The sequence below is a fragment of the Piliocolobus tephrosceles genome, chromosome 3 (assembly GCF_002776525.5).
Source record: "Piliocolobus tephrosceles isolate RC106 chromosome 3, ASM277652v3, whole genome shotgun sequence".
NCBI classification, from domain to species: Eukaryota; Metazoa; Chordata; class Mammalia; order Primates; family Cercopithecidae; genus Piliocolobus; species Piliocolobus tephrosceles.
In genome coordinates, this window is record NC_045436.1 from 94,498,399 (window position 1) to 94,516,051 (window position 17,653).

Sequence of the window (17,653 nt, forward strand, 5' to 3'; positions counted from 1 at the left end):
TTCTTTTATTATTTTAAGCAAATTGTCCTTTCATGTATGTTTAATTTAAAAATATTATTTTCCAGTAGGTTATTGGTATTGTTGATTTGCTTAACCATGTTATTGATCATTTCATTACTCTTTATTCAGCCTTATGGTTTTGCTGTAAATCCTTGCTTACTCAAAATGCACTCCAAGCACCAGTAGTCCCATATCACTAGGGAGCTTGTTTCATAAATAAGTATGATGGGGCCCCACCCTACATGTACTGAATCGCAATTTATATTTTAATAGTATCCCTATAAAGTGTGTCTGACATTAATGATTCTCTATAACTTAAAATTTAAAATCAAGGTCAATTCTTTTTCCTTTCATTTTGTTTCTTAGAATTTATTGATTTGATCTTAACTACTTTTGATGAACCAAAGATATCAATCTCATTAAACCTATTATTAAACCCTTTTTTTTCCCAGTAAGTTTTAGAATAGTAAGGAATATTTTAAATTATCTAATTTCATAGCCCCACCTGACAGGTGAAGAAAATTAGGGACCTAAATTAAATGACTTGGCCTAAATGACAAAGGCTACTGATTTGCAGATCCATAGATGCATGCTACAATCATTTTATTTTTCTTTTCATTATATGTCACTTAAAATGATGTCTTTATAATTTAAACTACTTGAACTGTGAGCTAACTGAAAAGATAGTCTTAGGTTACCAAGTACCATATATGTCCAAAAAACCCCAACATTTATATATGCATTAACAATTATTTTAATTATCTAAATTGATCTTGATAATACTTTACTAACACACTACTTCAAATTAGTTTAGAATTTAATTAATTAAGTAATAATGGGGAAGTTGACTATTAAACAAAATAAAAATGAAAGGAACTACTATGTCTCTTTACTACTTATTAAGTACTAAAACTATTCATGTGCTCCTGAGAGACTGCTGGTACTTTGTATACAGAAATTTAAACAGAAAGTTGTTTGGAATTGTTTATTCTGAGTTCCTGGGAATCTAGGGCTGTGTGCATTATGCTTTTCTAAATTCCCAAGATAATTGAACTTTAATTCAGGTCTTGATAGTTGGATCCACGTTACTTTCATTGTATTACCTGTATTTCTCTCATTGCACCTAAGTAGCAAGTACTAGATCCTTATCTGTCAATCCGGTGGAGAATTGCACAAATATCCCCAGCTGCTTACTAAATATGCAGATTCTTGGGTTTTTCCCTAAACTCCTTAACAGCTTATTTGCTGAGGTGACTTTGGAACCTGTATTTTTAGTAAGTACTTGAAGTGATTCTTCTGGATGCCAGAATTTGAAAACAACTTCATTATGTGATTATATGTTTGTGTTTTAAATAGTTAAATTTAATCACCATCATCAAGCATTAATTGGATACATACTATGTACAAGGTACTGAGTGCAGTCTGTTGATATTCGTATTATCTTATTTTTATTTTCTCACTATATTTTTGTTTTTATCTTACCTTCCTGTTTAGTGCTTGCAGAGAAACTCCCCAGGTGGGCCTAAGCCAGCTATCACTGATAAGCAAATAGGGTTGAGTTTCTCATTACAGCTTCACCATCTGTACTGTAGATGTCTGAAAAGAGATAACTGCAGATACTTGTGTTGAAGAAGTGTTAAGTGCACCTAGCTTGGAATGGTACAATAGCAACAACAACTTTCCTTATAACCTCTCCTTCATAAGAAGTTCTTTTGTATTCCTCTTGGCACTTATGAATGTTCCAGGTGCAAAACTGAATTTTTTGAGTGGTATTCCTAATGGTCTCTTCCGTTCAGTATTTCATGTGTGTAAAGAGAGGTCTGCATCTGTAATACTTGTAGAGATTTCTATTAATCTTATTTTTCATAAGATGATATACTAGTATAAGGAATGGAATAGTAATACAATATTTTTCATTATGCTCTTTTAAAATATTGCTTTTGTTATCAGGCAAAGCAATATTTTAAAAGTAAAAGTGATTGTGTTAGAAATTTTTACCAAAAACTTATGACAGGGAACTTTGGATTAATTTATTTCATTAAGTTTGTGAAATGGAACCAAATTTCTTCTTCCTTTGCATTCAGCATTTTTCAGTTTTATTTCTGCAGTTAAGCTGTGGGCTTCTATACAAATAAATTTCTTTACTTTTTCTGATGGAATGAAAAATATTTAGTAATGTGGAGGATTTTGAAAATCTAGAGCTACCTATATTTATTAACTACTGACAGCCAAACTGAGTTCTGTCAGTGTGAGGTGTTCACCCAGATTGTACTCCCAAAGGTGCCCGACCTTTTCTTTGTTTGTTTTTTTGTTTGTTTTTTGGGCAGGAGGCACTTTTAACCAACAACAGGTGGCCTCAATTTTCTGAATTATTTCTTCTCCTACTTGAAATCAACATGTTCCCATTCTACAATGTTATTTTAAGGGATTCTTTGCTTTTAGTAGTTTACTTGCTAATAGTCACCATAAATAACTCAAGATTAACAAGAATTGCCTACAGATGAAAGATACATGTTTAAAACCTGGGCTACTTAACAGCCAAGTAGATATAAAGCTGGGTTTTTCCGCAGTTGGTCCACAGTTAACAATTTTTTTTTAAACTTTCTTTTCTTTCTCCCTTCACGTAGTGTGATATGAGTACATTAGTTTACTAGATACTAGATCTTTGTCAAGTTTTCATCCTCTTAGTCTTATTATCTGTAAAGTAGGGGCCACTTTCTTGCCTTCATGTGATCTCAGTATGAAATGAGATAATGTTTAGAAAGCTGGTAATGCAGGGAAGGAGGCATGTAGCAATTAAAAACAGCTGCTGTTTATTGATACTTGTATGTTAAGTCAAAGCTATAGGGTGACCAGCTCGTCCCCATGTGCCCAAGACTTTCCCAGTTTTTGCACTGAAAGTCCCACATCCTGGGAAACTCCCCCCCTCCACCCCCTGTTCTAGGCAAACCAGCATCCTGAGTTCCCCTAGGGCTTCAGTGACTTAGAAAAGGTAGCTCAGTTACTTCACACACAATAATTTGGGCATAAGCAGGCAGGGCTGGTGTTATGGTTCACAGTCTCAGGACCCAAGTGTCTTTGTTGTTATACCTTTTCTGGTTTATACTTCTGTCTGTATGGTCCAGGATGTTAATCATTACCATGCCTCATTCCAGCTGGCAGGCAAGTGAAAAGTGAAACTCCAAGGGCATACATTAGAAATTGCACATAGCAATTCTGCTTCCATTTCACTCTCACTGAGTAGAACTTATTTATGTAACTAAAACCAGCTATTACAGAGGTAGGGAAAAATTGTCTTTTGCCTTTTTGGCTTAAGCCAAACTGAAGTAGGGTGGATTCCATTACTGGAAGAAACAACAAAGGCCACAGCTGTCTCTCATGTGCCTATGCCTAGCATCTAAGTTCTAGTTTCCTTTCATACTTTTTGTTATTACTAAAGGTAAAGGCAGTTCTCTTGGTCATTTATAACACTACTGTGAATGTGTAAAATGAAAGACCCCAGAATCAAGGAAAAGCTGTATTGAAATCAGTATTTCACTTTTATTTACTACTTTCTTCTTCCACCTGTAGTACACATTAGCCCAGAAATTTTCTCTATAGTTGAGTTATGCAAATAACTTTAGTACCTCAGGCAAAGGCTTTTGATTCAGAATTTTGTTCAAAAGTAAGAAAAGTCATATAATTAGAAAGTTCATTTATTTACAATTAAAGAAAAAAGTGGGGCTGATAGTGGAGATGCATGTGGTTCATCTATATATCCTGGTTCAAAATAATAATTGCAGTCATTTACTCAGTAAATAAATGTTGAGTGCTTACTACATAGTTAGGCAATGAGAATAAAGCAATTACCAAGTTTAACTAAAATCCCTACCTTTATGGAGCTTAAGTCATACTAGGGAAAGGCAGAAAAAAATATTTTTTAAATAAAATTTACATTTATTTAAAAGCACCAGTAATGATACTCAATGAATATTTATTTAACTGAATCCATATTTATTTATTTTTTATTTTGCTGGATGGCATTTTCCAAGGCTTACTTGTAGGAGATGCTTTGAAGAGAGATGAAGTTTCTCTTACAATATTCTATGTAGTACAAAGTTTGACCTCTTGTGGCAATTGATTGGTGCATTTGCTCACATTATTGCAGTCCACATAATAGTAAATGCCAGGGAAACTTAAAAGTACTGAGAACCTTAGCCCTTTCAGATTACATCATCTGCTTTAAACTAAATCACCCCCTTCATTTTTCTAAATATAATTCACCATATACAGAAATGATTTTATATTTTCCATAAGCACTTATTTTGTTTTTCCTTTAATGCAAAGGTACTTTGATTAATTCTTGTTTACAATAATGAATTGCTGAGATGCTGGGATGATAGACTCTCAAAAATGAACTTATTTCATGTAGTTTATGTGCTTGTCATTTTTTTCTTATATGGTTCAATGGTTCATCCACATTAATGCTTTCCAGTTCAGAGTTATTAACAATGAGCAGCTCTTAAATTGGAGAAACGAGAGGAATGATTCTTTCAAGTGGTAGTAAAAGGTGATTCCCCACTTTTTTTTAAATAGCAAGGGTGGAGCATGGGAGGAGGGAAAGGATCAGGAAAAATAATTGACTACTAGGCTTAATACCTGGGTGATGAAATAATCTGTACAACAAATCCCCATGACACAAGTTTACCTATGTAACAAACCTGCACATGTACCCCTGAACTTAAGAGTTAAAATAAAAATACAAAATAAAGAGAGTTAATGTATTCCCCCAAAAAAAAAAAAAAAAGGTAATGTTACCGGAGTCACATATGGTATTAAACTCTGGTATTTTAGCTGTAGTCTCTTTGGAAAAATGGGAAATACAGGGGCTTTATAAAAGTCTATTTTCGTCTTTAAAATATATCAATAGTATATTAGGGTGTTCCTTTATCAAATTTCAGCATATATGAACCATTGATACCTAGGCACAGGAGCATTGTAGCTAATCTAACTTGTTTTCTGGAGCACTAATGGTTTAAAACCTTTCCTTTAGGCCACGCGTGGTGGCTCATGCCTGTAATCTCAGCACTTTGGGAGGCTGAGGCGGGGAGATCACAAGGTCAGGAGTTCGAGACCAGCCTGGCTAACATGGTGAAACCCTGTCTCTACTAAAAAAAATACAAAAATTAGTTGGGCATGGTGGTGTGCGCCTGTAATCCCAGCTACTTAGGAGGCTGAGGCAGGCAGGAGAATTGCTTGAACCCGGGAGGTGAAGGTTGTAGTAAGCCGAGATTGTGCCATTGTATTCCAGCTTGGGTGACAGAGCAAGACTCCATCTCAAACAAAACAAACAAACAAAGAAACCCTTCCTTTGGCCTTGGAGAAATCACTTTTACAGATGAACATTTTGAATGTATGACATTTAAGTATAGTACCACCAGTATCCTGATATTCTTACTGTTTTGCCCAAATTAATTCATACTGAAATGTTAAATGGCTTCCCTATGGTGAGTGGTAGATACACCTATTAAAATGCTTTTGGCGTTCTGTCTTGAAAGCAAGCATAGAAATAATTTTTAATAGGAAGAAAAAAGTGTAGACTGATATGCAGCTTGTGTATAGTCTTCAAATTTGTGTACATTCTTTGAATTTTGGATTTTCTTCAAGATTCTGGCAGTATATTACTCCACTGCCAGAATCTTGTAGTCAAGTAGTAGTAGTATCCCAGAAGCCAAGAGAGAATTTAGAGGAAGAGAGAATCACTAGTGGCTAGTGTTAAAGGGAAATCCGAACAGATAAGTGGAAAATGGGCATTTGTGTGAATATTGGGAAGCATTAGTGCTCTTAACAACAAGAATTTGATTAGAATTGTGGAGGATTCAAAGGCTGACTGTAAACATTTGAGGAGTAAGTGGAGACCAGCAAATAGAGACTGATATTTTAAGATGCTTAACTCCAAAGGAAGGATGAGAGTAAGGCTCCAGCTCCAGGGATGTGCCAGCTGATAGCTGTTATAAGAATTACCTACTTTTGGTAGAAATCTTTGAAACTCCTGAAAAATGTAAGAAAAGGAAAGAAAATTGCTCAAGTCCACAACCTTAAACTGTTATCAGTTTCATCTTTACTTCGTTGTCATTATAATCACTTTATATATACATATATGTATATATCATATACATAATTTTATTTCTGATCTTAGTGTTATGTTACAAGTATTTTCTGATATGAAAATTATTTTCAAACGTGATTTTTGATAGTTCTATGATTTTCCGTCATAAAAATATGCTGTAATTAAATTAATCTACTACTGACTTTATAGTGGTTTCTGGCTGTTTGCTGTTGGCTGTGAATGCAATGGACATTTTTGTACATAAGTATTGGTATTTCTGTAGTGTTATAAAATAATATGTCAGTTGCATTTCAGAACATTTACACGAGTTTACATTTTCACCAACTTCTTTTTTTTTTTTTTTCTTGAGACGGAGTCTCGCTCTGTCACCCAGGCTGGAGTGCAGTGACCGATCTCAGCTCACTGCAAGCTCTGCCTCCCGGGTTCATGCCATTCTCCTGCCTCAGCCTCCCGAGTAGCTGGGTCTACAGGCGCCCACCACCTCGCCTGGCTAGTTTTTTGTATTTTTTAGTAGAGACGGGGTTTCACCGTGTTAGCCAGGATGGTCTCGATCTCCTGACCTCGTGATCCGCCCATCTCAGCCTTCCAAAGTGCTGGGATTACAGGCTTGAGCCAACCGCACCTGGCCTCACCAACTTCTTAAGACTACACTGTGCCTTTGCAAGAGTTGAGTATTATCACTAAAAATAACATCCTTGCCGGTTTTATGAGAGACAAGTCTAATTTGTTCATTTGTTCAATCATTCCACTGTAGCCCTGTCAATGCCTCATACCACTTCTCAGAACTAGTGTGTATTTATTTTCTTTTATATTCTTCACTCAAATTTGCGATGGAGCTTCGGGAGAAAAGGAATGGAAACACCTTTTTTAATCTGCCATTTAAACTGGAAACCTCTGCCTGCTCCAGATGTTCTAAACATTCCATAAATATTAATGATTATGCAATTAAATCTATTATTTGTAAAAGCAATTGTTTTCTTTGCTTTATTCTTAATGTTTTCTCTTTCCAGATAATCCTTTAAAACTAAACATTTTTAATGGATTTATCCAAAAAACTTTTAACACTATGCTATTCAATTTACTTTAAGGAAGGTTTAAGGTAAAAAATGTAGTGATTTTATTTTTCAAATATAAAGCAAATTTTTAACACTGTTGAATAAGTTGTTCTTTCCTCACCTATTTGTGGTACTTCCTTCATCATATATTATGTTTATATTTATTCAGGGAATTCAAATAGACTTCCTACACTGATCAATTGATTTCATGTAGAATTTTTGGACTAGTTCCAGTTTTTAATTACTGGGTTTTAAAATATGTTTTAAGATTTATATGGATATTCCAAATCATTACTGTTTCTTTTTAAAAAATGTATTCTCTCTTGTTTTTATATTTTTCCAATGAATATAGGTATAATTTTGATTAAATTCCGAACAAAGCACAACAAATCATCCAGTGGGATCTGAAAGAAACCCATCAGTCTATTTATCACATGGGAAAGATGAACTATTTTAGAATATTTTCTTTCATGAAAACAAAAGTGTTTCTATACATTTAGAAAATATTCCTGTGTATCTGTCTTCAGGGGAAGTCTGGCCATGTTATAGCCAACAAATAGTCTATGTTGGTAATGTAAAAAAGTATGTTGTACCCTTTATTGTTATTGTGAATGAGGTATTTTTTATCATATGTTACTTTAAAATAATATTTATTTTTATTTCAATAAGAGTAACACATGCCCACTATGAATTCCTTTGTGAATACCTAGAAGAAAAAAGTTAAAACCCTTGTAATTCACACTATCCAGAGAAAAATTATACTATTTTGGCAAGTACCATTCCCATATATGTACACATGTATATATTTTGCAAAGTGCTACATGATATGTATAATGTTTAGTATCCTAATTTTCAGTCAACATTAAATCTTGAATATGTTATGCCATATTCTTTTTGTAAGATTATTTTAGTGGCTGCATTATGTGAATGCTTGACAGTCTATTTAATCAATCCCAGTTGTTGAGAATTTAACATATCTTCAAGATTTGCAGATGGTAATAATCCTCTCCTGCACTAAATGAATTCAGGAGAATACTTAGGGAAGTTAAGTATCTATTATATATGTTGCAGGTTGTATTTCTGGGATATCATTTGTCATTATATTTGTTTATGGTGCATTTGATATGTCTTCATATTTTTATTTGTATTGCTTAGTTTTCTTTCTATTGAATATTTTTCAGGTTGCTTTAGTATAAATAATATAGGCTGTTATAATAACATAATTATATTAAAATATAAGATAATTATATTACTAATTATCTAATTATAATAAATTATATAATGAAAATAAGATACTTATATAATTATAAAAAAACTCCAAGATAAATATTATGAGCTGCTTGCATGAAAGCCTTTTAAAACAATTAATTAACTTTAATTTTAGAGCAGTTTTTGGTTCACAGAAAAATTGAGTAGAAAATACAGAGATTTCCCAAGTACTCCCTTTTTTCACATGCACAACCTCCTGCAATATGGATATTCTGCACTGGAGTGGTACATTTATTACAGTCAATGAACCTACACTGACCCATTGTTACCATCCAAAGTCCATAGTTTATATTAGGGTCCGTTCTTGGTGTTGTACATTTAATGGGGTTGGATGCATGTATAATGACATATATGCACCGTTATAGTATCATACATAGCAGTTCACTGCCCTAAAAATCCTGTGCTTTGCTGTGTGTCTCTCCCTTACCCACTAACCCTTGGCAACCACTAATCTTGTTGTGAGCTCTATATTTTTGCCTTTTCCAGAATGTCTTCATAGTTGGAATCATATATTAGGTTGGTGCAAAATCATATATTAGATTGGGCAAAAACCATTAAAAATAATGGCAAAAACTACAATTACTTTTGTGCCAACATAATAGTATGTAGCTATTTTGGATTGACTTCTTTTACTTAGTAATATGCATTTAAGGTTCCTCCATGTCTTTTCATGGCTTAATAGCTCATTTCATTTTTTAGTGCTAAATATAATCTGTTGTCTGATATACCAGTTTATTAATTCTTTCACCTACTTGGCTGTTTCCAAGTTTTGTCAATTTGGTAATGCTGCTATAAATATCTGTGTGCAGGTTTTAATGTGGACATTTTTTATCTTCTTTGGGTAAATACCGAGGAACATGATTGTAGGAATGTGATAAGAATATGTTTAGTTTTGTATGACAACCACACTGTCTTCCAAAGTGGCTGTACCATTTTGCATTTCCACTAACAATGAATGAGAGTTCCTGTTGCTCCACATCCTCATCAGCAGTATGTCAGCTTTCTGGATTTTGACCATTTTAATGGTGTGTAATGGTATTTCATAGTTGTAATTTGCATTTCTTTAATGAGATATGTTATAGAGCATATCCTTATTTGCCACCTGTCTACATTTTGTGGTGTGGTATCAGTGAAGGCCTTTGGTCCATTTTTTAAAAATTGGATTTTTGAAAAATTATTGAGTTTTAAGAGCTCTTCTTGTATTTTGGATAACACTCCTTTATCAGACATATCTTTTTCCAAATAACTTCTAATCTGTGGCTTGTCTTCTTCTCTTGATGTCCCTACATTTTTAATGTATTCAAGTCTGTCAGTGTCTACATTTAGATTGTTGTTTGAGATTTTGATTTAGAAAACTCTTCCCCGCTTAAGTACTACACATTTTCACTAACTCTTCTATTATTTTGTAGATTTATTTATTTATTTTATTTAACTCTTGAACTGGTCTGAAATTGGTTGTTTCATGGTTTGAAATAAGTTCCTAACTTCTTTTCAAAGTTTTAAAAAGTGAGCAATCCAGTTACTGGAATGATTTGCTCATTCTCCACTGATTTGAAATGTCAATGTTTACTGTAATATATATTCATGTACAGTACATACTATATGCAAACATCACAAACATACGTACATATTTGGGGCCTTCTTTTTGGCATTGGTCCAACTTTCTTCTTCTACCATCACTAGATTATTTTGATTTAACTTTATTTTAATGTAACATTATAGTATATTTTAGTAACTGAAAATGCAAGCCTACTGATTATTCTTCAGTTTCAATGTTTTCTTACTTGTTTACAATTTCATTTTTCAGATAGACTTGAGAATCATTTTGTTACCTTTGAAGGGATTTATTAGTAGGAGTTCATGATAGTTTTATGTCTGTACTATATTTGAGAACATTTTATGTCTATATTATACACAGTTCTTAGTCATGTTTTCTTTGGTTTCTCAGAAGTTTTATAATTCTTACATAGTAAGTTACTGAACAAGTTCAAAACAACGAGTGATTAAATAATGAGTATAATATTGATTCCCTTTAACATTCTTTGTATTTCCTTCTGAACAAATGTGTAAACTTTAGATGCAGAAAACAGTTACACTGTTGATGAATTTCAACATTTATTTCTGTGTTTTAAAGAGTTCTTGGCCATCATTTTGAAAATATTTCTTAAAACTAGCTAAAGACGACAGACTGGATAGATTTCTAATAATTTTCATCAATGGGAAAAAAGAAATACGTCTCATTCTTCAATACTTTAAAATGGCTTTTTCCAGTGTGCTCCTTCTTAGCAATTAATATTTTTCTGCATTCTTTAAAAGACAAGAGAATTTGATTATAAAAGAAATGGGCTGACTAGGCATGATTTTTTTGGTCTTGAAAGCTTAAAATGTAAAATTGGCAAAATTTTTTACCTTTTATAATACTTGAAAAATAAGTACCTCTTTGCTCTACAAGTAGAATGAATAGGGGAAGAGTTGAAGCCCGTTTGTTTAAATATTATTGCAAAGAGCTCTATTTGTAGAAGCAAATTATAGGCAGATTACCAGGTTCTTATAAATACAACTTGTACGTGGACATTCTGCAAACCCAGCTGTCACGTTTTTCTTGCAACTCCTTTTGCAAAAGCAGACTAAAATGTTTTAAAATATGAAAAAACTTCATTTTTTCAAAGCAAGAAAATAATTTACTGCTCTCTTACATAATGTATTTATAAAGTTTTTCCAGATAAACTAATCAAATAAATTAGAACAATGCGACAACATTACAAATTTAATTTGTTAGTTGCATTCCTTCTGATGTTACCACGAGGGAATGTTACTGATGATTCAGGGCTATTTCTGAAGTCTGTATGTTGCTGCTATCCCCAGTGATGGTGGACTTATCTTTGCCTTACCTGATCACAAATTATGTTGGGGAAAATAAAGATTTAATGTTTCTTTCAATAGAAAAAGAATTTGGTTTTGCTCGTTTAAGAGCAATGAGAAAATGAAGGAATGTTGACTGTGTTTGGCACACAGGACACGGACCTTCATGCAAGTCCTTGCTTTGCGTGGCATCTGTCAGCTTTTCATCTTTCATTCTTCTTCTTCACTTTTGCTGCTGAGCCTAGCTGTACAAACTTGCACTTTCATTTGCTAATATAAATTCAATTTTGTTTTACCATTTTAGAGACTACTAATGATTAAATGTAGAAGGAGAGGGTGCACATGTTTTTATGTGAAGTGTTAAAAAAGATAAATTTATACCACTGTAATGTGCAACTTTTATGAAAAGAGAAATTGGTTAAACTGCTAGGTTGAATGAGAGACTTCATCTATTGGACTATTTTTTTAAAAAAAAATCCAGGCATATAGTCTTTAGTAACAGCTTGTAATTTGTTAAAACATTAATTTGGGGGTTTTCTGTATTTTCAGTTGTCCATGTACACAGTTATTATATTAAAGAAGAAATCTGTTCGACAACAACAACAACAAAACCACATTAAAATACCAATGAATACTTCCTTAATTTTTTTATAGTCTCAAACCAAATAGAACAACATTCAGATTCTTAAGTTAATTAAAATCAACAGCTAAAATTTTTATATTTAAGAAATGGATGTGGAAGGTCTTTTTATTTTGGTAATATTTTTCAAATGGCTATATAGTATGTACTTTTGTTTATTTTCTTTATTTTCTCTCTCTTTCCAATAGAATGCAAACTTCATAAAAATAAAGATTTCTGTCATTTGGGGTATTTATTATTTTTGAATAACTCCCAGTGTCTTTCTGAAAAATAAATAGATTAACATATAAATATTTATTTCTGGTGATCAAAGCTGTTGGGGGAGGTGTGTGTGGTAACTGGGAATCTTGATCTTTCTTACTAGTTTGCCTTGTTAATTCTTTAGAGTTTCCTGTGAAGAAAATCTTTTAATACTCAGTGAGTCTTGTTTCCTGATTTCTTATCTTTACACCTCCTTTATTTCTTATTACATTGAGAAGTATGTTAAATAATAAAAATAATAGGGGAAATTTTCAGTTGTCACTAGCCTTCAGGTGTGACAAGCATTGGTAAGAGTGAATTCATGCTTTAGTTGATTGCTTGGATGTTACTACACTTAAAATCTCATTCAACCTTTAAAGTCTCATTCAACCCTGTCCTGGTGTTATTATGCAAGAAACTAGAGACATAGCGTTTTTTAACCTTCTATTAAAAAATCCATATTGTTGGCATTTTAAATGTCAAGTGCTACCATAAGTCATATATTGAAAATGATGGGTCATAATTAAACTTTAAACATTTTTGTGTGGCATCAGGTACTTCAGTACCAATGTATGAATCAATGAATGCTTATTTGGTTGTTTTGATGAACAGATATTGTAAGTGCTTATATTTTGGTAAGAAATTATGGTACGGTATCCTACCTTGTAAGTGAAACCCCTGACTGTAAAGGTTTTAAAAGCAAAATATTAAAATTAGGATATGATACAATAATTATGTCAGAAAATCATGTTTTCAGTAGACATACTCAAGTAATTCTAGACTAGCAAGAATCTCAGTGTTTGTTGCTAGTTGTGTTAGTCATTCTGTACAATGGTGTTTATGAGATTAAAGTGCTGTTTAATTTTGTGTTTTAACAGTAGAATGTCATGTTTGTGTAAATGGTAGTTCTTTCTTGGTAATCAGTATTGTTAAATGAAGATGGATGAAAAACTAGTAGGTATGATTTTTAGATGGTATTTTGTCACATGAGTATTCGTATTTCTGAACAGTAGCTTTTAGAATCTATATACTTTAAAACTTTATTCTAGTATGGTAGCCACTAGCAACATATAGCAAAACTACATAAAATTTGTTTCAGTTCCTCAGTCATACCAGCCACATTTTCAACTGTTCAGTAGCCACACATGGATAGGGGATACTATATTGGACAGTGAGGACATAGAACATATTTGACATTACAGAAAGTTCTCTTTGACAGTGCTATTCTAAAATATAAGCAGGTGTTCATTTAAAAATTATGCAATTTCTTTTTACTTTTTAGTAATTACTGAAATAAAATATTAAAAAGGAAGAATTAAACAAAAACACAGTGAAAGGATTTGTTCTCTATGATCATTTTTGTTTTAAGTTACTTATGATAGATTAAGTAGTTTTAACTGTAGCTGAGTGGAGTATGCGTGTGGTCTGCTCAGCTAGATCCAGAACCCAGTGAGAAGAGCAATTTTCTGCCATTATTCCATCATCAAGTACTCTCCTCTCCAGTATGCAAGAAGTGATAGCAGTAGGCAGTAGCTGCTAGAACACCTACCTGTATTGGCATTAGTCTCATCCCTGGAGTTGATAATATTTCCTTGTAAAATCTCTCATTTTTCCTTTTTCAGATTTGCGAGAAGGCCACATTGGAGAGATACATAGGTGAGGCAGTACAGTAGAATAAAGATTTGGAAGGTTTTTCTAAGATAGGCCCCTTAATTTTCTTTCTTTACTGATCTTGTAATTGCAGAGTAAACTTTACTATAGAATCAGTATCTTTTCCAAAGTTAATTATTTTTTAAGCCCTTATAATAATGTAAGTGACGTTTATATTATGTGTTTCTAATATGCATTACTTTTACTTATTCTTAATGGTATAACTTCAACTTTCAAATAGTTTGAAACTTTCCTTAGAGCAGGAGAGGAAAAAAATATCTGGATATATATGTATTTTAGAATTCACACTTGTTATTGGAAGAATCCATTAGTTGCCTGCTATTGGTTTCTTTAGGTTGCTTGCAGTGTTTGAATGTTGAGAAGGTATAGTTGTTAAAACTGCATTTAGGTGGTAGGAATTTATACAAATAGGAGTGTTAATGTATTTTAAGAGGTAAAAATAGGTATCAATTTGGTGATGTGTGTATAAATCTAATTTGAGTTTTTTGAAATGTGTCCAGTTTGCATGAGTGATTGTTTAGATCTATTTGGGGGTCTAATTTGGAGTCTAAGAATTAATTATATTGAATAGGTTAGTGGGTGTATTTGCACATTCTATGGTCCCCATGTATAGTATATTTATCTCTAAAAACAATAGAAGACAACTTTATTACACATATCTATTAACATGAAAAAGTAGGAGAAGTACCAGCCCTCAAGTGTACAGGCATCATCTGACTTGACATTTGCACCTGAGTTAAAAGGTACAACATAGCAAGTGTCATCTGAGACATAATCATTCATCAGTCCTTTTTCAATAAGTATTTACTGAGATCCATTAACCCTCTTGAGTTTTTCTATTAGAAGTTTCTCTTTTACATAATGCCCTGAAATGCATCAGCAAATTGACCTAGATTACATAAATATAGATTGCTAGGACACTTATGGTATTTAGGCAAAGGGAAAATATATGTTAAAGATCATTTTTCCTCCGGAAAAAAAAGTCTTTTCTGCAGAATCACCAAACTACCATTCAAAATAATTATTTGCAAAAACAGTCTTTCTTCGGTATGCTTTGATTATAACTGCAAATGTAACTGTTGAGTTAAAATGATTTAAATAAGAGGCACATGCTCATATACCTGGAAATTAAAAAGGTCAGCTCTTCTTCCTGGGATTAACAATGACATTCAGTTAGAAGGTGAACAGATGTTCCATAGATATTTCATAGATCCCCTTCCAAAAAGATATATTATGTGTCATTCAGCCTTATCAAAATGTTATTTCAAATGTTTGAAAATAGCTTACTAATGCAGTTTTCTTCCCAAATAGATTCATTAGATTCATTTTTAATATATTTCAGTTTATGTCAACTTTACTTTCAATTCTATACTTAAACATAATTGATCTTTCAAAACAAAGCGGTAATTAGAACAAATATCAGGATAATTTTTAATAGCAATTTTTTTTTAGACAAAGTATTAGATCAGATATTTTTGGGGAAAAATGCTTTGTGACTGCTTGTTTTGAATGGTGAGCATTGTTTTTTGTTTTAAGTTGTTTTCTGGTTGTTGTTACAGCTATGAAGTCTTACACTCCATATTTCATGCTCCTGTGGAGTGCTGTTGGGATAGTGAAGGCTGCCAAAATCATCATCGTGCCGCCAATTATGTTTGAAAGCCATATGTACATTTTCAAGACGCTAGCCTCAGCCTTGCACGAGAGAGGCCACCATACAGTGTTCCTCCTCTCTGAAGGCAGAGACATCGCCCCATCTAATCATTACAGCCTCCAGCGCTACCCAGGGATCTTTAACAGTACCACCTCAGATGCTTTCCTACAGTCCAAGATGCGGAATATTTTCTCTGGGAGATTGACAGCAATCGAACTGTTTGACATACTGGATCACTATACTAAGAACTGTGACATGATGGTTGGCAACCATGCCCTGATCCAGGGTCTGAAGAAAGAAAAGTTTGACCTGCTGCTGGTGGACCCTAATGATATGTGTGGATTTGTGATAGCTCATCTTTTAGGGGTTAAATATGCTGTATTTTCAACTGGCCTTTGGTATCCTGCTGAAGTGGGTGCTCCTGCTCCATTAGCATACGTCCCAGAGTTTAACTCACTCCTCACAGACCACATGAACTTGCTGCAAAGGATGAAAAATACCGGTGTTTACCTCATTTCCAGATTAGGGGTCAGCTTTCTGGTTCTTCCCAAATACGAAAGGATAATGCAGAAGTACAACCTGATGCCGGAGAAGTCCATGTATGATTTGGTTCATGGGTCCAGCCTGTGGATGCTGTGTACTGACGTAGCACTGGAATTCCCAAGACCCACTCTGCCTAATGTTGTTTATGTAGGAGGAATCCTAACCAAACCGGCCAGCCCACTACCAGAAGTAAGGTTTGCTGAATTGCTTGGTAATTCTTTGTTAATGTAAAAGTCAATTTTGATTTTTGAAAGAGATACTATTTGTTATTGTATATATACAGTACTCTAAAAGGTGATTAGGACATGGGGCCTCCAAAGTCCCTTTATTTGCGTCCACCATTTCCCTGGGAAACATTTCTGCTTTGAATGAGCATTTCTGTAATACTGAAGAGACCGCTCTGCTATATAGTCAATAGACTGGCTGGGAAGCAGTTTTCTGATTAAGTAATAGTTATAGTATGTGAGGAGAATATAGTTAATTGGTTAGTTTTAATGAGTATAAGTGATTTTTACCTTTACACACAGAATCCTCTCGGTCCTACCCCAAATAGCACAATTACAGGTATATATGTTTAGCTTCGATTCTGTGAACTCAAGTAAATATAAAACAAGTGAATAGAGGTTCTTCTCTGGGAGGTTATTACCACTAGTTTATGTCCAGTAATGAAAGTGAGGTCGTAACTTCCATCAAAGTAGGGAGTTGGTTAACTTAAGCTAGTAAGTAAATGTAATGGTTTTGAGGAAAGCATGCTCTATTGCAATTTCATTTTAATGATGGAATCAATGGAACTTTAAGAAACTCTGTTCTCTATGTCAAACTTAAATTCTTTTTATTGGTTGAACCATCAGTAAATCCCTTAGTATTCTGTTCACCATCCTTGTTTTTTATTAGGTATCCCACACTAGCAGAAGCCATACACATACCTGTTGTTATAGTGAGTTTTCTAACCTCAGATTGAATCTCTCAATTTAACCTCAACATCAAATCCCATTTACTAGGAAATGTAGGGCTTGTTGCAGGACTTTCTCTATTCAAACTACTTTTAATCCTATCTCTGGAAATAGCCACTCAAAATAATTTTGCTAAATTGTTGATTTCTAACTCTGGTACTACATACTAAAAATTCTGTCAGGGCCTTGATGAAGAATAAATCCAGATTTTCTAATATAGATGAGGACAATCACATGACTGAATTTTGTCATGAGGCAATAAGGTGATTAGAAATACACAACCTGTAGGCTTTTCTAATATGGCCATTAGAGTTATATTTAATAAATAATATATTTATATATTTCATGTAACATGGAAACATAGAAATGGCCTGTACACCCACAGCATTTCAAATCTATGCAGCCACTGGAGGCTATGAGGGCACACTTGTTCTCTCTGACGTCAACTGTAAAGGATAGGGATTAATCTCAGCTTATCTTAGCCATTCATGAATTTATTCCAGCTCGTTTTGAATCCTCAAACCTTCTCTGTCAGAGTCACCTTCCTAAAGGTAGCTAACATCAGATTTTAAAAGCAGCTTCTGAAGGATTTGGTAATCAGGTGTGTCTTTTCCTTAACTGAGTCATTTAAAATGTTACACAAATCTTCCTTGTTCTCTC

At 33.4% G+C, this 17,653-nt stretch overlaps 1 protein-coding gene across 1 annotated transcript in view; it reads left to right on the forward strand.

The window, feature by feature from the left end:
* The window catches only part of UGT8 (UDP glycosyltransferase 8), an 84,457-nt gene that overhangs the window by 12,188 nt on the left and 54,616 nt on the right, over positions 1–17,653 (forward strand). Inside the window, exon 2 of the mRNA XM_023220063.2 lies at positions 15,406–16,229. Within this exon, the coding sequence (XP_023075831.1) occupies positions 15,408–16,229 (822 nt within the window). The 5' untranslated portion in view covers positions 15,406–15,407. The remainder of the gene's footprint in view (positions 1–15,405; positions 16,230–17,653) is intronic.